The following is a 21,460-nucleotide window of genomic DNA, read 5'->3' as shown; positions in this document are numbered from 1 at the left end:
TCATGCCTATTTGCATATTAGTCACCAGAATATAGGCACATGTTCAAACTGACTCCGAAAGGAATCTTGGAAGTTTTTAGCTGGGTGACAGTGGAATCCTCATTATGATAGGAAGGGGGTAAACTATAGGGAGAAACATAGAGTAACTTCCATATTTTTATGTTTGTATTAGTTCATGTACTTATGAAAGCATTCCTTTTTTTCCTTTTATTTATTTCTTTTTTTTTACATTTTTGTTTTTTTTATTTTTTTATTCGATATAATTTATTTACATTTCAAATGATTTCCCCTTTTCTAGCCCCCCACTCTCTGAAAGTCCCGTAAGCCCCCTTCTCTTCCCCTGTCCTCCCTCCCACCCCTTTCTACTTCCCCGTTCTGGTTTTGCCGAATACTGCTTCACCGAGTCTTTCCAGAACCAGGGGCCACTCCTCCTTTCTTCTTGTACCTCATTTGATGTATGGATTATGTTTTGGGTATTCCAGTTTTCTAGGTTAATAACCACTTATTAGTGAGTGCATACCATGATTCACCTTTTGAGTCTGGGTTACCTCACTTAGTATGATGTTCTCTAGCTCCATCCATTTGCCTAAGAATTTCATGAATTCATTGTTTCTAATGGTTGAATAGTACTCCATTGTGTAGATATACCACATTTTTTGCATCCACAATTCTGTTGAGGGATACCTGGGTTCTTTCCAGCATCTGGCAATTATAAGTAGGGTTGAATGGTAGTATTTATAGTATTAATAGTAGTATAGTATTTAGTAAACAGATGAAGAAACTGAGCCTGGGGGAATGTAAGTAGATCCAGCAGCAAAAATGTTCAATAAACATTTGTAAAGTACTCTGAAACATATCCATAAGAAATTACAATATAACCAATACCCAGTAGTTTGAAAGACTATGTCTTCTTTATGAACTCATGTCCTAAATATCAGTAATCAGTGAAATGATTAGCCTTGTGACCTGCGTTAGTGGCTTTGAAAGAAGTATCAGAGAGGCCAGTGAGAATTTTTATCTGCTAATTGTGCTGGCTGTAAGACTGTCCTGAGTTATATCCTCGGACAGCAGATGGTACAAAAACAGTTCTTATTTACACAAAATGTCCAATAAACATTGCTTCGTTACTTTGGAAAATGTGTGCATGCACACAAATAGAAAAATGTAATATTTTTTAAATATTTCCCTTTCCAAAGCAGGAACAATAAAATTTCCTTCTTCTTTAGATGTTAGACACAGAAAAGATTGACCATCTAGTAACAGAACATTAATAGTGGTTATGTTGTAAGCATAAGGAAAATTACAGGGTTCAGAGTTTTTCAAAACAATTATTTGAGAAGATGAAGCACATGATGATTCTTTCTAACAAGAATACTGTGTGAAATCTAAAAAAGCTAATATCTTGGAGATAAATTTTCTGTCTTCAGAGGAAAGGCCCAATCTAACAGAGCCCCCTGTTTTCTTGCAGAAAAAGTACACTCTGAGATTGACAGAGTGATAGGCCGTGGAAGACAGCCAAGCATAGATGACAGAGATTCCATGCACTACACCAACGCTGTCATCCATGAGGTGCTGAGGATGGGCAACATCATCCCCTTGAATGTTCCCAGAGAAGTAACAGCAGATAGCACATTAGCTGGATTCCATCTGCCTAAGGTAACCTTGCATTTGCAGCTTCCAAACTCTAGTACATCTTTGGAATTATCTGAGCAACCCACACATAAATGTAACAGAAATAATTATTTCTGCCTCAAGAAAAATTTAAATGGTAGAGTGATATTATTCATAACAAAATATAAGCATTCTTCCAATGTGTCTAAAAGCTATTTTCCAGGTCTAGCATGACTCCATGAGGGTCAGTGTGCCACAATTCTTGCCCCTAAAGCATTACCAGGCCATTGATCACCACATGTGCCAACAGTTGCTCTAGCACTGAATCTGTTCTGCTGTCTCTTCTATTTTACTCTCCATCACTCTTTCAGAAGCATATTCTCCCACATTACTCAGAGCTAATCACTCTGTAGTAAGTGAAACAGATGTAGTTATCAGGAATGAGGAATGGAGGTTTTCATGAGGTTATGGAGGACTATGAACATACCATCCACTTGACTTCCTAAGAGCCATGGGAATGGAACTAGATAACATAACCACAAAGGCCGTAAAAGTCTATATGATCCTTTGTATAAATATTTTATTGTGAGATTTGTTCATGAACTTGTAATAATATGAGAAGTCTGTACACTTAGGTCCAATGTCTGCAGCACTAATTAGACAGTGTAAACATGGGAATATCAAGGATAGAGGGTTAAAAGCCCCTGGGAGCTGGGGCTATTTTACAGCCTTCTGTGAACTGGTCCCACCAGGAGAGAGCTTGTATTCCAGGAGTATTCTTACTCTCAGGTTTAGCTGTGAGAACTATACAGTCTCTCCAATAACTGTCTAAAGCAGACCAGCAAGGAGCACAATGAATTTAGGAACAGTGGAACAGCTGGCACAGGATCCTTCTCATCACCACCCAGAGCTGGGTGCTGGGGTTGTTCCACAGCCCTCATGCATAGATTCGACAGGACATAACTAGTTTCTGAGGAGTGCTGATATAGGTTTATAGGCCCACAGGACAGATAAGCTCCAGACAGAGACAGCAAGACCAACAAACATCAAAGATAACCTGAGAGCAAAAAACAAGCACAAAAAACTTACCAACAGAAACAAAGGCCACTTGGCATCATCAGAACCCAGTTCCCCCACCACAGCAAGTTCTGGATACCCCAACACATGGGAAAAGCGAGAATTGGATTGAAAATTACATCTCATGATGTTGATAGTGGACTCTAAGAAGGACCTAAATAACCACCTAAAAGAAATACAGAGGACACAGGTAAACTGGTAGAAGCCTTTAAAGAGGAAACACAAAAATCCCTTAAAGAGTTACAGGAAAATACCATCAAACTGGTGAAGGAATTGAACAAAACCATCCAGGGTCTAAAAATGGAAATAGAAAAAATAAAGAAATCACAAAGGGAGACAACTCTAGAAGTGGAAAACATAGGAACAAATTCAGAAGTCATAGATGCAAGCATCACCACCAGAATACAAGAGATAGAAGAGACAATCTCAGGTGCAGAAGATACCATAGAAAGCATTGAAACAACAGTCAAAGAAAATGCAAAATGTAAAAAGCTCTTAACCCCAAATATCCTGGAAATCCAGGAAAAAATGAGAAGATGAAACCTAAGGATATTAGGTATAGAAGACAGCAAAGATATTAACCTAGAAAACTGGAATACCCAAAATATAATCCACACATCAAATGAGGTACAAGAAGAATGGAGGAGTGGCCCCTTGTTCTGGAAAGACTCAGTGAAGCAGTATAGAACAAAATCAGAACAGGGAAGTGGGAAGGGTTGGGTGGGAAAACAGGGGGAGGGAAGGGGACTGATGGGACTTTCGGGGAGTGGGGGTCCAGAAAAGGGGAAATCATTTGAAATGTAAATAAATATATCAATAAATTAAAAAAAAAGTAGACAGCAAAGATTCTCAATGTAAAGGGCCAGTAAATATCTTCAACAAAATTATAGAAGAAAACTTGTCTAACCTGAAGAAAGAGATACCTGTGGATATACAGGAAGCCTATAGAACTCCAAATAGATTGGACCAGAAAAGAAATTCCTCCTGTCACATAATAATCAAAACATAAAATGTACAAAACAAAGAAAGAATATTAAAAGAGGGGAAAAGAGTCAAGTAACATATAGAGGCAGACCTATCATGATTACTCCAGACTTCATGCCATAGACTCTAAAAGCCAGAAGATCCTGGGCAGATGTCATATAGACACTAATAGAACATAACTGCCAGCCCAGGTTCCTAAACCCAGCAAAACTCTCAGTTACCATGGATGGAGAAACCAAGATATTCCATGACAAAAACAAATTTACACAATAACTTTAAACAAAGTTTAAAACTAGCCTTTTAAAGGACATTAAATAAAAACCTCCAACACAAGGAGGGAAACTACACCATAGAAAAAGCAAAAAAATAATCCTCTATTAACAAACCAAAAAGAAGATAGACACATAAATACAATTCCACCTTGAACAACAAAAATAACAGGGCACAAAAATCATTGTTCCTTAATATCTATTAATATCAATGGACTCAATTCTCCAATAAAAAGACATAGACTAACAAAATAGATTTGTAAACAGGACCCCAAATTGGCTGCATACAAGAAACCCACCTCAGTGACAAAGACAAACACTATCTCAAAGTAAAATGCTGGAAAACAATTTTCCAAGCAAATGGTCACAAGAAAAAAAATTGGAGTAGCCATTCTAATATAAAATAAAATCCCAAACATATCAAAAAAGGTAAGGAAGGAAACTTCATACTAATCAAGGGAAAAAATCTACAAAAAAAGAACTCAATTCTGAACATCTATGCTTCAAATGCAAGGGCACCCACATTCACAAAAGAAGCTTTATTAAAGCTCAAAGTACACATTGCACCTTACACAATAATAGTGGGAGACTTCAATACTTCACTCTCATTAATGGACAGATCGTGGAAACAGAAACTAAACAGAGAAACAGTGAACCAAATGGATTTAATACTTATCTATGGACTATTTCAACCTAAAACAAAAGAATATATATTATCAGCATCTTATTGTATCTCCAAAATTGACCATAAAATCGGTCACATACCTGGTCTCAATAGATATAAGAAGATTGAAATAATGCCATGCATTCTGACAGTTCACCACTGAGTAAGGCTGATCGCCAGTAACAACAACAACAACAACAACAACAACAAAAATAGAAAGCCCACAGACATGTAGAAGCTAAACAACACTATAATTAATGATAACTTGGTCAAGGAAGAAATAAAGAAAGAAATTAAAGACTTTGTAGAATTTAATGAAAATGAAGCCAGAACATACACAAACATAACAGACACAATGAAAGCAGTCCTACGAGAAAAACCCATAGCTGTGAGTGGCTTTAAAAAGAAAATGGAGTGAGCATATACTAGCAGCTTGACAGCACATCTGGAAGCTCAAGAACAAAAGGAATCAAATACCCCAAAGTGGAGTAAATAATAGGAAATCATCAAACTCAGGGCTGAAATCAACCAAATAGAAACAAAAAGAACTATACCACAAATCAACCAAACCAGGAGCTGTTTCTTTGAGAAAATCAACAATATCGATAACCCTTTAGCCAGACCAACAGGAGGGCACAGAAACAATATCCAAATTAACAAAATCAGAAATGAAAAGGGATATATAACAGGAACTGAGGAAATCCAAAAAATCATCAGATGCTACTAAAAAGCCTATACTGAGCAAAACTGGAAAATCTGGACGAAATGGACAATTTTCTAGACAGATATCAGATACCAAAGTTAAATCAGTACCAGATAAATGATTTAAAAAGTACCTAAAGCCTCTAAAGAAATAGAAGCAGTCATTAAAAGTCTCCCAACCAAAAGAAACTCAGGAGCAGATGTTTTGTTTGTTTGTTTGGTTTGGTTTGGTTTTTTTTTCTTTTTTTACAGATCTATTGGCCTTAGAAGAAGACCTAATACCAACACTCTTCAAACTATTCCACAAAATAGGAACAGAAGGAGCACTATCCAATTTGTTCTATGAAGTCACAATTACTTTGATACCTAAACCACACAAAGACCCAACAAAGAAGGAGAACCTCAGACTAATTTTCCTTATGAATATTGATGCATTATTACTCAATAAAATTCTAGAAAACTGAATTCAAGAACACATCAAAATGATTATCATGAACAAGTAAACTTCATCCCAGGGATGCAGGGATGATTCACTATGCAGAAATCCATCAAGGTAATCACTATATAGATAACATCAAAGGAAAAAAAAACACAAGATCATTTTATTAGATGCAGAGAAAGTGTTTGAAAAAATCCAACACCCCTTAGTGATAAAAGTCTTGGAAAGATCAGGAATTCAAAGCCCATACTAAATATAGTAAAAGCAATATACAGCAAACTGGTATCCAACATCAAACTAAATGGAGAGAAACTTGAAGCAATCCCACTAAGATTAGGGACTAGACAAGGCTGCCCATGCTCTCCATGCCTATTCAATATACTACTCAAAGTCCTAGCCAGAGCAATTAGACAACAAAATGAGGTCAAAGGGATAAAAATTGCAAAGGAAAAAGGCAAAATACCACTATTTGCAGATGATGTGATGGTATATTTAAGTGACCCCGAAAATTCCACCAGAGAACTCCTAAACCTGATACAGCAAAATGGCAGGATTTAAAATTAACTCAAAAAAAAAAAAAAAAACAGAGGCCTTCTTCTACTCAAAGGATAAATAAGCTGAGAAAATTATTTTGGAAATTAAACCCTTCATAATAGTCACAAATAATATAAAATACCTTGCTGTGACTCTAACAAAGCAAGTGAAAGTTCTGTATGAGAAAAACTTCAAGTCACTGAAGAAAGAAATCAAAGATCTCAGAAGATGGAAAGATCTCCCATGCTCATAGATTGGTATGATTAATATAGTAAAAATGGACACCTTGCTGAAAGAAATTGCAGATTCAATGCAATCACCACCAACATTCCAACTCAATTCTTCATAGAGTTAGAAAGAGCAATTTGCATATTCATCTGGAAAAACAAAATACCCAGGATAGTGAAAAACTATTCTGAACAATAAAAGAACTTCTCATGGAATCAGTATCCCTGAGCTCAAGCTATACTACAGAGCCACTGTAATAATACCAAAAACTGCATGGTATTATTACAGTGATAGACAGATAGATCAATGGAATAGAATTCAAGACCAAGAAATGAACCCACACGCCTATGGTCACTTGATCTCTGACAAAGGAGGTAAAACCATCCAGTGGAAAAAAGGCAGGATTTTCAACAAATGGTGCTGTTTCAACTGGCAGTTAGCATGTAGGAGAATGCAGATTGTTCCATTCTTATCCCCTTGTAGAAAGCTCAAGTCCAAGTGGATTAAAGACCTCCACATAAAACCAGATATACTGAAAGAGGAACACGTCTCCATTTCTGGTGGAATTGCAAGCTGGTACAACTACTCTGGAAACCAGTTTGGCAGTTCCTCAGAAAATTGGGCATAGTACTACCTCAGGACCCAACTATACCACTCCTGAGCATATACCCAGAATATGCTCCAACATGTAATAAGGACACATGATCCACTATGTTAACAGCAGCCTTATTTATAATAGTCAGAAGGTGGAAACAACACAGATATCCCAAGGAAGCTCCAAGAGCACTCCAGGTTATGAGTATCCACATGACATTATAATGAGCAACCTTCAAAATACCTTCAGTAGATCAAACTCCAAGAATTTTCACAGATTTTCCCACTTTGCCTGGATTGTTTGTGAAATATCTAAACACAGATGCACATGGGAAAGTCACCTTAAAGCCCCGAGGTTCATCTACAATCCATCAGCAAAATGCAAAGGAAATACCTCATAAGAAATAAAGACCTTAGATGACATCCTGTGTGCACATGAGCTCTGTGCACCACCAGGACCCAGTGTGCACTGTTCTGAGAGTAAGTGAGAAAGACTTTTTGGAAAAGAGCTGAGTTCTATTTGTCATGATGGAAAATGACCCACAGCAATTCTGACCATCCTGTCCCTCTTAAGGGAAAAATGTCCCACAACAGAGGGCATATCCATCATATCTCAATAGGACATCTTGTAAAACACTAAAGGAAAAGTTGGATTCTGGGTAAAAGGTGGATATAAAAAAATCAATCAGTGCATGTAGTGGCCTAGATCCTAAAGGGGTTTCTTTGAACTGTTAAAGGAAGTCTGCTGACTTCTCAATTATATGACCAGTGGCTTGCTGTACCCTAAACAGTCAATGACAAAGAGAAATTAGCAGCAGTGTAGAGATTCCTCTGGTAACATTTCTGATTGAAAACACTCCAAAAATATTCAGAATAGACATAATTTCAGTTTAGTATGAAACATCACATTTTGATCCACATGGAGCAAAGGCCTCATGGTCTTAGAATACTCCATCTAACATCAGCAACATAAAGGAAACAGAACATGGACTCAGCAGCTGCCCCAGTGGAAGGACAGGCACCCCTGGCCATTACGCACTGCCAACAAGTCTGGAACCCCTCTTCTCTATGAAGGCATTATAGATTCATAGAAACAAGAAGGCAATGTCTGTATAACCCCACAAGAAACTTCTCAAATACCTCCAGCACCAATAAAAAAGGTATTTCATAAATTTCTCCCCATTGTTTACTTGGACAAATGCTATACCTTCTACTATGCTTAATATGTTATCCATAATTGCAGAAAAGAGACAAGATTCAGATCAAATATTCCTATTCTTTTCGGAAAAACTCACACTGAACAATAGATTAACTGGAGTGAAGAATCTGTGCCGATTGTAGCTTCCATTTTTAAAGACTTTATTAGGAATATACAAGGAAGCTTCTTTCTTCAGATTTATACGAAAATTGGCTTAGTGTCCTTGATGAAGAATCTCTGCTTGGAAAAATTTCTGCTATACAAAGTATTCTTCTGAAGATGCCACAAGCAAACTACCTTCTGTTAAAACAGCTCATCTGTGTGATATTAAAAATTGAAACCTTTACCAGGAATCACCTAGACATCTACATCTTATCTGTCCACATTGGCCCTCATGTGCTGTGGGATCCGACTTGCATAAACACATTATTTGGGAGTGACCTCTCAAAAACGATGTCTATTATACAAATCATAATTGGCAACTGTCTAGATATATTTGGATAAGATTACCATATCATTTGTGACTTTAATCAAAAGAGGCCAGATGATTTAAAGATTTCAGTAAATACTGCTGCAGGGGACAACTTCATAACTGAAGAAGGTGCCAGTCATTCAATTTCAATGTTCCCTTTTACCTCCCACTTTACCATAGCAGAAGACCTTATTACAAGAAACAACTTCAGCTTCATATTTAACCATATTATATGTTACAAAGAGTTTCACTTGCTGTATTTATTTTATGTTATATACTATATATTCTTATCTATTTTAATAAGTGGTATTAAATTATGTCTAAAAAATAAAAGCAATATACACCAAACCAGTAACAAACACCAAACTAAATGGAGAGAAACTCAAAGCTATCCTATTAAAATCAGAGACAAGACAAGGCTGTCCACTCTCCCTCCTGTTGAATATAGTACTCAAAGTTCTAGCCAGAACAATTAGACAACAAAAAGAGATCAAAGGCATAAAAATTGCAAGGGAGGAAATATGGCTTTTTGCAGATAATATGATAGTATAAATAATTCTGTCAGTGAGCACCTACAATTGATAAACAACTTCAGCAAAGTGGCTGGATATGAAAGTAACTCTAACAAATCAGTAGCCTTTCTCTACACAAAGGATTAAAGAGCTAAGAAAGAAATTAGGAAAACAACATGGTATGTACTCACTTCAAAATAGTCACAAATAATATAAAATATCTTGGTGTGACTCTAACCAAGCAAGTGAAATATCTGTATTATGAGAACTTTAAAAAGCTGAAGAAAGAAATTGATGACAACTTCAGAAGATGGAAAGATCACCAACAACAGTGTTTGTTTGATGTCTGAAGATATGATAGGTCACCAGGTGGGGAAGTCCCCAGCTGGCTCCTCCTTCAGACTCCGTTTCATTTTTTTGTGCTTGTTCTTCTTTTGAACAGGAACAATTCTGGACTGTACATTGTATCATGGGCATTGTGATCCTTTGGGCTAATATACACTTACTAGTGAGCATATACCATATATGTTCTTATGTGTCTGGGATAATATTTTCTAATTCCATCTATTTGCCTGTGAATTTTATGAAATTATTATTTTTAATTACTGCATAGTCCTCCATTGTGTATATGTATCACATTTTCTGTATCCATTCTTCTGTTGAGGGACATCTAGGTTGTTTCCAGCTTCTGGCTATCATAAATAAAACTGTTATGAATATAGTGGAGCATGTGTCCCTGCTATATGTTAGAGCATCTTTTGGGTATATGCCCAGGAGTGATATAGCTTGGTCCCTAGGTAGAACTATTTCCAATTTTCTCTGGAACACCAGACTGATTACTAGAGTGGTTTTACCAGCTTACAGTTCCACCAGCAATGGAGGAGTTTCCTTTCTCCCCACATCTTCACCAACATCTGCTGTCACTTGCACTTTTTTTTTTTACCTTAGCCATTCTGACTGGTGTGAAGTGAAATCTAAGGCGTATTTTGATTTTCATTTCCCTGATGAATAAGGATGTTGAATACTTCTTTAGGTGCTTCTCAAACATTCAAATTCCTTGATTGAGAATTCTCTATTTAGCCATGCTCTCCACTTTTTTAATAGGGTTATTTGGTTATCTGGAGTCTAACTTCTTTGTATATTGTGGATATTAGCTGTCTATCACACATGGGGTTGGTACATATCTTTTCCCAACATTGGGTTGCTGTTTTGTCCTATTGACAATGTCCATTGCCTTAGAGAAGCTTTGCGATTTTATGAGGTCCCATTTGTCTATTGTTGATCTTAAAGCATAAGCCATTGGTGTTCTTTTCAGGAAGTTGACCAAGTATTTGAGGCTCTTCCCACTTTCTCTTCTTTTAGATTCAGTTTATCTGGTTTCATTTGGAAGTCCTTGATCCACTTGAACTTAAGCTTACTATAATGAGATAAGAATGGATTGATTTGCATTCTTCTGCATATAGACCACCAGTTGAACCAACACCATTTGTTGAAAATGTTATCTTTGTTGCCACTGGATTGTTTTAGCTTCCTTTTCAAAGATCAAGTGACCATAGGTGTGTGTTTTCATTTCTAGGTGGTCAGTTCTATTTCTTTTATCTACCTGCCTGTCTCTGTACCAGTTTTTATTGCTATTGCTGTATAGTAAAGCTTGAGGTCAGGGATGTTGATTCCCCAGAAGTTCTTTTATTGTTTGAGGATATTTTTTGCTATCCTAGGCTTTTTTTGTTATTCCAAATAAATTTGAGAATTGCTCTTTATAACTCTATGAAAAACTGAGTTGGAATTTTGATGGGGATTGCATTGAATCTGTAACTCATTTTTGCTAAGATGGCCATTTTTACTATATTAATCCTGTTCATCCATGAGCATCCACACACAAAAGAACACAGATGGTATGTACTCACTAATAAGTAGCTATTAGCCCAAATGCTCTCAATGCCCTTGATACAATGTACAGTCCAGAATTGTTGCTGTCCAAAAGAAGAATAAGGACAAATATGAAACAGAGTCTGAAGGAGGAACCAACCAGGGACGTCCCCACCTGTGGATCTATCATATCTTCAGACATCAAATCCAACACTGTTGTTATGGTCAACAATCACTTGCTCACAGAAACCTAGGGAGGCATTTCCTTGGGAGGTCTGGCCAGCATCTGACCAATGCAGATGTTGATGCTTGGAGTAACCCATCGGACTGAGCTCAGGGAACCTGATGGGGTAACTGGCAGAAGAACTGAAGGAGCAGAGGAGGAATGCAACCCTACTGGAAGAAGAAAATAAGTTGTCTGACCACCCAGTGATCACCAAGCAAAGAGTGTACCTGGAGGGATCCATAGCTCCAGATACGTATGTAGCAGAGGATGGCCTTACCTGACAGCAATGGGAGGGGAGGCCCTTGATACCAGGGAGGTGTGATGCCCCAGCATAGGGGAATGCTGGAGGAGGGAGGGTGGATGTGAGATGGGGGATTTAAGGATAACTGGGAAGTGGGGCATCATTTGAGATGTAAACAAATGTAATGATTAATTTTTTTAAAAAAAAGATGACAAAAAAGTTACTATTACATTTTCATAGCAACTTGAAGTATTAGAAAGAGAGTATGTGAGTCCATGGAATTGCTGAGATAAGGAAACAAAGATTAGAGAATAAAAATGGTGTCCATGCATACAAAAAGTGCTTTGTTTTCCTAACTACTTGAATCCCTAGCTACTCAGAGATAACAACTCCTAAAGAGAAATTAGAGAGTTAGCATTTTCCTTAGATAAATTTTAAAACATTTTAAGAAATTATTTTAACCTTACTGGTCTGTCACATCCTCCTCTTTTTTTATTGAATATATTCTTCATTTACATTTCAAATGCTAAAACCTTTCCCAGTTTCACCCCTCCCCAAAAAACCCCAACCCCTCCTACAACCCCCTGCCTCCAAGTATATGCCCCTCCACCTGATCCACTCTAACCCCTCTTTGATTTCCCTTTGTTGGGGCATCTATTGAGTCTTCACAGGACCAAGGACCTCTCCTCCCACTGATGTCTGACAAGGCATTACTCTGCCACACTTTTGGCTGGAAGCATGTGTACCCTTTTGGTTGATGGTTTAATTCCTGGGAGTCCTGGATGGCAGATATCAATGTCCTTCCCATGGGGCTGTAAACCCCTTCAGCTCCTCCAGTCTGCCCTCCAACTCCTCCACTTCCCATGGGGCTGCAAACCCCTTCAGCTCCTCCAGTCTGCCCTCCAACTCCTCCACTGGGGAGCCCACACTCAGTCCCAAGCTTGGATGCTTGCATCTACCTCTGTATGTGTAAGGCTCTGGCAGAGCCCCTCCAGGAGACAACTACAACAGACTCCTTTAGGTATGCACATCTTGTCTTCCATAATAGTGTCAGGGTTTGGTGACCGCTTATAAGATGAATCCGCAGGTAGGGCAGTCTCTGGGTGGCCTCTCCTTCAGTCTCTGCTCCACACTTTATCTCCATAATTGCTCCTGTATTTTGTTCCCATTCTCAGAGGAACCAAAGCACCCCTACTTCAGTCATTTTTCTTCTTGAGCTTCCTGTGGTTTGTGAATGTTAACTAGTTTATTTTGAGCTTTTGGGCTAACATCCACTTATCAGTAGTACATACCATGTGTGTTCTTTTGTGATTAGGTTACCTTACTCAGGATGACACTTTCTAGTTCCATCCATTTCCCTAAGAATTTCATGAATTCATTGTTTTTAATAGCTGAATAGCACTCCATAGTGTATAATGCCACAATTTCTTTATCCATTTCTCTGTTGAAGGACATCTGGGTTCTTTCCAGCTTCTGGCTATTATAAATAAGGCTGCTATGAACACAGTGGAGCATGTGTCCTTATTACATGTTGGAGCATCTTCTGGGTATATGCCCAGGAGTGGTATAGCTGGGTCCTTAGGTAGTACTATGTCTAATTTTCTGAGGAACCACCAAATTGATTTCCAGAGTGGTTTTACCAGCTTGCAATCCCACCAACAATGGAAAAGTGTTTCTCTTTCTCCACATCCAAGCCAGCATCTGCTGTCCCATGAGTTTTTCATCTTTGCCATTCTGACTGATGTAAGGTGGAATCTTAGTGTTGGTTTGATTTGCATTTCCCTGATAACTAAGGATGCTGAACATTTCTTTAGATGCTTCAGAGCCATTCAAGTTTCCTCAGTTGAGAATTCCCTGTGTAGCTCTGTACCCCATTTTTAATAGGGTTAGTTGACTCTCTGGAGTCTAATTTCTTGAGTTCTTTGTATACATTGGATATTATCCCTCTATTGGATGTAGTAATGGTAAACATCTTTTCCGAATCTGTTGGTTGCCATTTTGTCCTATTGACCTCTTGCTCTTACATGAAAATAATTACTAAAGACTGTTTCCTGTTGTCCCAGAAAAGGGAAAGATCTGTACCATCTATCTGTGTAAAACCTATGAGGAAACATGTTTTTTGCTTTGTGTTTAGTTTCTGTTTTAAGGAAGCTGGGGTTGGGGCTAACAGTCTAGTGTTTATAGGATTTATGTAAATTAAGATTTTTTTAAAAATCAATGGCCCAAGCCTTGAGGATGTAGCTTTAGGAAATAAAAGCTTGGGTTCAGGCTCTCTGGATGGAAGAAGGAAAAAGAATGAGAAGAATGAAGAAGTGCAAAGGAAAGGAGAGTAACAGAGAATGAGAATCCTCCAGAAAAGAGATAACACTTAAACTTACAGCTTGCATCCACTACTGACTCTGAGTCATTACTGAATCAGTGCTTGACCATTCCCTGCTTTGCCTGGGCACTCTAAACTAAGGATAGACCTCAGCAGATATTTTTGTCAATCAAGTAGAGTACAGAAGGGGAGATTCCCGTCTTGAATTTGTTCATTCAAAATCAAATTTATTTACCAAAGAACATCTTATTGCTAATGTATGCTCAAAACAGTATTTCTTTGCCAAATGTGATGTCATAGGTGAGTGTTCAACATTTGATTATTCTTTCCATAGTGGAGATCTTTCTATCTCACAAAGAAATCTTCTCTGAAGTGAAATATTTATTTTAAGAAAGGAATAGATTAAAGCAGATATTTGCCAAGAAAACATGTATTGAAAATGATGATATATTTCACAATATGTTAATACCCCTTTCTTGAACATTGATCTGATCTTTATTAATTAAAAATATGTGACTAGGTGACATTTGTGTACATAAGTTCTTACTACTCCAATATTAAATGTCTTAATTGTTGGGATCTGGGAGTAAACTTGTTACAAATATTTCTGCCTAGGAGTTATAATATTAGACATTGAAAGATCTCCCTCACACATTTATTCATGGATCATTCTTAGAGTCTCTCAGTTCCCAGACCCCAGCTAAGATCTACTCAGAATTTCTGCAGAAAACATGTTATACACTTTCTGTTCAAGGAAAAATAATTATCAGTTACATTCTTTCTGTACACTCTGTATTGCCCAAAAGTGACATTTCTTGGAAGTGACAAAATGAATGCCTGAAATTTCAGCTTAGCATTACAGCAAGAGGAGGTACAGCAGAGTAGTCTTCACAATGATGGCCAGGGAGCAGAAGGGAAGCAGGCAGGATTCTGTCTCCCATCCCTACTTATTCTACACAGTTCTTCAGCATGGGGGATAGTGCCACATATCAGAGAAAGTCTACTGTCATTAGATAATGAACCCTGGAAATGTACACACAGGTACTCTCCTGGGTGTCTTGCAATCTCCCAGACAATTATCAATTAGCAAAGTCCATAATTGAGATTTACTACCAGACAGAGCCTCTGCAAATCTGTAATGCTTTGTCTTAGAACCACAGAATGAGTTGTTCTGAGGAAAGTCTTCAGAGTTGGGATCAGAAGAGTTGGGATCACAGAAATACAAATACAACCATGCCTTTAACCCAGGGAAACAGACAGCACCAACATGTTCATTTTTACCACGGATCTTCAATTTCAACAATAACATCAGCTCTAAACAATGACAATCTAACAATATTATATGTAAGTGAAGCAAAGAGTCATGGTGTTGACCTTACTAGGACATAGTTCTAGAAGTGTCTGCATCTCTACCCATTGTCAGACTCTAAGAAAATTGTTAATCTCTCATAGTATGGATTTCTACATTTCTAGAGTGCAGTGCAATCCATCACACAGAATAGTGTGCAGCAATCACAGGAATAGGTATCCTACAAGCAGAGCTTCCCACCCTGTATAACAGTTATATTTTTTATTCCTCACACACATAAAGATTTCCTGTTTGTAAGACATCCTGAACAAGATGAGCATGTAATTGCCAGATTACAAGTCATGAGAATGCCCTGAACAAAGCACCCTGGGGCTGTCAAGAGGTAGATATGCTGGAGTGAGGAGCAGAACCTGGGATAGGGTAAGATAGATTCTAAAGGAACAGATGCTAGTTCAGAGAATCAAAGAACTATTACATTTTAGTCAAGCAACACAGGGATGGAAGAGAGTTCCTAACAAAGGAAACAGTGTTTAAAGTAGACTGGTGAATGCAAGACTGGTGTTTAAGAAAAAGTTTAAAGAAAAAAAAAGCAGCCTATGGCATCTCAGGCACTTAGCGCAACTGGCCCTTGAGTATTAATGTCTCTTTATACTAAGAATGATGGAAACATTCTACAGAGTGGGTACAGAAAATGATAGGAGTTCTGAATGTAGAGTGGTTAAGTTGTGTTTATGGAATATTCATTGTCAGTGGTGGTACAAATATAGGTAGGAGATCACGGGGGCTGCCTGCTCTAAGGTGGCAGTGGGAAATAGTAATTAACATGACAATGTTAAGAGAGATGGAAAGACTTTTTCAGGTATAGAGTTGGGTGGATGAGTCAGTGTTAGGTAAAGGCACACTCTGGACAGTCCAGGCAACATGTCAGGGAGACTGGCTATTTTTTTTTTACTGTGCCTGCTTGATGTGTTTTAGACACAGCCGAGGGACAGGCCTCAGAGGCTCCCTATTGAGGGCTAAGAATTAGGAAGTAAAGATGAAATGAAATACAGACGATTTCTTTTGCAGACCTTTCATATCCTCAGGATAGGAAGTAGCTAGGTTGATGGTTTTTCACCTCTTACCCCTTTATTTTATCCTTTTATGCTCAAAAGTCTTTTTTCCTATCACATGGTTACCTATTCCCACAGACTACCATTTTGTAATGAAAAGAAACCTAATGGCCCTGGAATATCCTATGGACACAAACCCCATCATTGATCTGAACTAAGAGTGAGACTTGGTGCAGAGTTTAGAGTGTAAACAGGAATGGGATATTTGAGCCCGGCTTGGTGGTGCATGCCTGTAATCCCAGCACTTGGGAGGCAGAGGCAGATGGATTTCTGAGTTCAAGGCCAGCCTGGTCTACAGAGTGAGTTCCAGGACAGCCAGGGCTATACAGAGAAACCCTGTCTTGAAAAAAACAAAAAAAAACAAAACAAAAAAAAAGCATGGGATATTTGGAACCTCCATCCCTTGATTATGCCTATTCCACATTTCAAGCCTCGACTCTTTGCTTTCTCCTTTAGGGAACCATAGTCCTGGCCAATTTCACTGCTCTGCATAGGGACCCCAAAGAGTGGGCCACTCCAGATGTCTTTAATCCAGAACACTTTTTGGAGAATGGCCAGTTTAAGAAGAGAGAATCCTTTCTGCCATTCTCAGTGGGTGAGTAGTAGCAAGAAAGAAACATGTCTGTCTACTTCATCCCTTCCATCCTCTTCTCCCTTGAGATCTCTGCTCAGATTTGACTGTTTCCATATAGCTCCACCCACTGCAACCAAGATCTTGTGTGGTCCATTGTTTCAGGACCCTCGTCTGTGGTCAGCCAGCCATTAAGCCTATGCCTGGAGTGACAATTATCAATTTTTAGAACTGTTTACTGAAGAACATGGTCACCTCATGGTTGACAGAAACAGGAAAATGATGCTCCTAGTTTGTATCTATCACTTTAGGCACATGACTCAAATGACCTACTTTAGGTGCATAGTCACTTAATTTTCTGTCACTTTCCAATAGTGTCACAGTCAAGATGGTACCTGAACTGGTTACTATTTTATTGGTGTGAGAGGATGGCATGACCAAAGCAGTTCTTAAAAAAGACAGCATTTTTAATTGGAGTCTTGCTTCCAGATCCATAGGATTTAGTCCATGATCCTTATTGCAAGAATCAGACAGGTGGCTTGGCACTGGAGTATTAGATGAGCAGTTAACCTCTGTATTCACAGGTATACACACACACACACACACACACACACACACACACACACACACACATCCAGCAGTTAACCTCTGGATCCACAGGTACACATACACACACACACACACACACACACACACACAGAGAGAGAGAGAGAGAGAGAGAGAGAGAGAGACAGAGACAGAGACAGAGACAGAGACAGAGAGAGGTATAGAGAGGGAAATGGAGGAGAGAGGGAATGAGGAATAGGAATAGGGAAAGAAGGAGAGAAAGAGGGAAAGGGGAGAAGTCCAACAGGGAGGGAGGGTGAGAGAGGGAGGGTTCTGGAAAGGCCTTTGAAACCTCAAAGGTCTTCTCACTCAAACTTCTGTGGTAAAATCAAAAATACCCATTACACATGCCAGATTTTTAATCAGATGCTCCATACTGAATCACAAGTTCCCACATTCTCAGCCATGCTCAGGAACAAGGAAATGACTTCACATTGTTGCCAAATGAGGAAGGCTTAGCTTCATGACAAGGAGAGATTTAGTCACAGTCACAGAAGTGGTGGACCACAGGTCATGTCACAAATCTTGTGTCCTAACTTTGCATATCATGATATATGCATTCTTTCAGGAGAATCTCAGGAAATCCATGTTATTCATGACTGGTAAGAGGAGAAACAGGAACAGAAGACAAACACAACGCTGTTGTCAAAAATACAGATTTAATATAAGATAACTGACATCATAGACATACATTTACAATTCACCTCTTCTAGTTTGCCTTCATGCTATTTCTCAAGGACTTCTATTAGGCAGATAACAAAGAATGCATCTATAAGGAAGTGTTAGAAGGTTTAATGCCATTAAAACCAATGCAGTTACTTATGCATTAACCTACAGAGAAGGACACATGCTATCTTTCCTGCTACCATGTCCTTGTTGGGAACCCCATGAGGACAATGGAAAAGATATAAGAGTATTATCTTAATACCAGCTAAAAATGTTTGTTATAGTCTTTATAAGTTTCCTTTATTAATTTTCCACTTTTTTAGTCAAAAAATGTATTAGTTTAGAAGAGAGAAAGCACTTGAAGGCAAAGTTGATATCTCACTTGTTAAAGGACTTGCCTTGAAAGCATAGAGAACTTATTATGACCTTTACAGTTCACATTTAAAAAGTGGATCATAGTAGCATGTGCTTATATTCCTAGTACTTAAAGACTTATCTCTTGGTTTTCAGTGGCTAGGCTAACTTGGAACGTTCCAAATAGTTAGGACTCTACTGTAATAAAGAAGCAGGTATGACATTTGAGTATCAAAACCTTTGTCTGTCCTGGGGAATCTGTATTCATGACACATGTATATCTGTGATGAGTGATGAGCACACATATGTACAAACACATCCATACAAATAGGGTCTTAAATATGGGACTGAAATTGAATGGAGTGCTGTAGTGCTTTTGGGATAGTTGATAAGGATGTCCCTTGAGGAAGAGGACATTGGAGTGCAAGATCATGAGTGACTGCCCATACAAACACAGTTATTCAATAGAGAGACCAATGAGAAGACAGGTACACACACACACACACACACACACTCACTCACACACACACACACACACACACACACATATATATATATACACAAACACTTTGATGCATGTACAGTGTGCATATGTGTATGGTGTGAAGTGACCTAGAGAAATGGTTCCTAGAATTATGAGAATAATTCATTTTCAGATTTAACCTCCTACAGATCATTATTCACAGAGAGAACCAGGATACCTGGGGAAATGACAATTTTCTGAGCTGGCCAATGAAAAAACAAGTTTGAAACATATTGTATTTCCAAAGGTCAGGAAATATCAACGAAACTCAGATCCTAATGGCTAAATCAAGATTTTAGACATATCAACTGGACACAAAGCCAAGAGGTCAGGTCAGGATTTGCAGTAGGAAAGTGGAGAAACTAGTCCAAAGACACACTAAAGAAAGCTGAGAAAGTGACTCATCTTTTCTTTTTGTTCCTCAGGAAAGAGAGGTTGCCCTGGAGAACAACTGGCAAAACATGAACTGTTCATTTTCTTCACTGCTCTTTTGCAAAAATTTGCCTTCAAGCCCCCAATCAATGAGAAGCTGAGCATGAAGTTCAGATTGAGCATCACCCTTTCCCCGGTCAGCTATCGTTTCTGTGCTGTCCCTAGACAGTGATGCTGAAAAAGACAAAAGAAAAAAGAAGAGGAAGTCCTTGTGTATGTTCTGAAGTTTCTGGACTTTGCTCGTATCGGAGGAGAAAGAGGTTACAGAATGAAGGTGATTCAAGAAATATTGAAGAAATTGGGCTAAGAAATTGAATCAGATTTCTTCATTCTTAGACCCTTAATTTGGCAGTGGGCAAATCATTTATGAGCTCAGTGGCATTCCTTTTCATCTAAAAGTTTTAAGGACAGTACTTTTCCATTATAAAGTAAATGCATTAAATTGAATTAAAAAGAAATTAAAAAGTAAAAATAAATTGTAATTATTTATGTGATTTAAACATGCTAACCCATCATGAGTCACATCTCAGGTAGTGTGCCATCACTGTGCCTAATTCTTACCTTGATACAATTGTATTTGCTTCTAGTCCAGAGACAACCTAAAGTAGTGCAAAGAGGGAATAAGAGAATCAGAACTGAGTTTCTGATTGCATCCCCAGAAATAGACCATGAAACCTCTCCCATATGATAGATCTTTCATTAACTTAAGTAGTTCTACTTCCAAGTAGTCCTGGAAACTTAAAGAGCACAGATGTTTCCCTGCTCAGTTAGGCAAAGTAAGTGGCAAAAATGTTTCCTTTTTTATTTTAATTTTATTGGTTCTTCGTGATTTCATGTCCTGTACCCCAATCCCACTCATCTCCATCTTACCTTGTACCCTCCTCCACCCTTTCTTCCTCCCAACAACAAAGTGAAAATTCTCCTTGGGAAAGCCATAGGGTGTTGCAAGTGTCCCTCAGTATACACCTTTGTCCATATATCTTTGCTTGCACATGTTTGCTGTAATGAGTCATTAGTCTAGTAGGAGGTCTCTGGCTTCTGCTATACTATCAATATTATAACCTCACTGGATTTTCTGTCAGATATCCTGTTGTTGTCCTGAGCTGTTCAGTTGCTATTGATTTGGATTTGTAGGACCTGCCCCTTCGTGTGCTATAGCAGTTCATTAATGGGGTAGAGATGTTGGAGCTGACCAGTTCAATGCCCTGGATATGACCTAAGAGGTATCTTAGCTGGTAAGCCTGCCAGCTGGGTTATCTTATACCCACATCACTGGGCTGTGATTTCCTGCCTGCCCAGGCTGGTATATCCAATGTACAGCCAATAAGGGGTATAAAGCTCTCCTGCTGTCATGCCTTTGTGGTCCCTCATCCTTGACCACACTATGAAGGTCAGGTCTAATGTGCTTCCCCAAGGAGGTACAGGATCATGCTTCCAAGTGCTTCAGTGGGGAAGAGGCTGAACTGACTGTCCTGTTCCCCTGCTCCTTTGAACATGCTCACCAGCAACCTCAACAAACAGGGCCAGCTCTACCCTGTTGCCTATGGGAGATACAGGCAGCACCCTTCCAAATTTTACAGCAGGTGAGGGACAAGGCCTGTTCTCACACTCTCCTGACCCAGGATCCAGATTTCCCAATCTACCTTGAGGCAATAGACAGGATGAGGGTCTCTCTCCTTCATCCTCTACACCACACAGCCAGCCAGAGCCTCCAGAGCTCAAACACTCAGGCCCATCTAAGGCAATTACTTGTAACCCCCATGTTAAGCACAAACTCTATGTAGTTAGGCAAGGTACAGGGCCAACTCTCTTGATGTTGCAGAAGTTGAAGGGCAGGGACAACTCTCCTGCTCTCAAGACCTCAGGGCAAGCTCTCCCTCGGGCCATAGGTATCAAAAATAGTTTCCTTTTACTTGTGGTAGTTTGATCTTGACCCTAGGAATAAGT

The 21,460-nt window shown here is 38.7% G+C and overlaps 1 protein-coding gene across 2 annotated transcripts in view; it reads left to right on the top strand.

Moving 5' to 3' along the window:
• The window catches only part of LOC127680964 (cytochrome P450 2J4-like), a 47,011-nt gene extending 27,326 nt beyond the window's left edge, over positions 1-19,685 (top strand). The window contains exons 7-10 of one of the 2 annotated variants that reach the window (XM_052176794.1): positions 1,307-1,314; positions 1,469-1,656; positions 16,818-16,956; positions 19,507-19,685. In XM_052176794.1, the coding sequence (XP_052032754.1) occupies positions 1,307-1,314; positions 1,469-1,656; positions 16,818-16,956; positions 19,507-19,685 (514 nt within the window). Of the gene's footprint in view, positions 1-1,306; positions 1,315-1,450; positions 1,657-16,817; positions 16,957-19,506 lie in introns of both variants that reach the window. The other variant, XM_052176793.1, reaches the window with a different exon arrangement.
• The last annotated feature ends 1,775 nt before the right edge of the window (positions 19,686-21,460 follow it).

This window comes from Apodemus sylvaticus, chromosome 3 (assembly GCF_947179515.1).
Source record: "Apodemus sylvaticus chromosome 3, mApoSyl1.1, whole genome shotgun sequence".
Taxonomy (NCBI): Eukaryota; Metazoa; Chordata; class Mammalia; order Rodentia; family Muridae; genus Apodemus; species Apodemus sylvaticus.
Note: the sequence above shows the minus strand (reverse complement) of the source record. Positions and strands in the feature narration are given on the sequence as shown.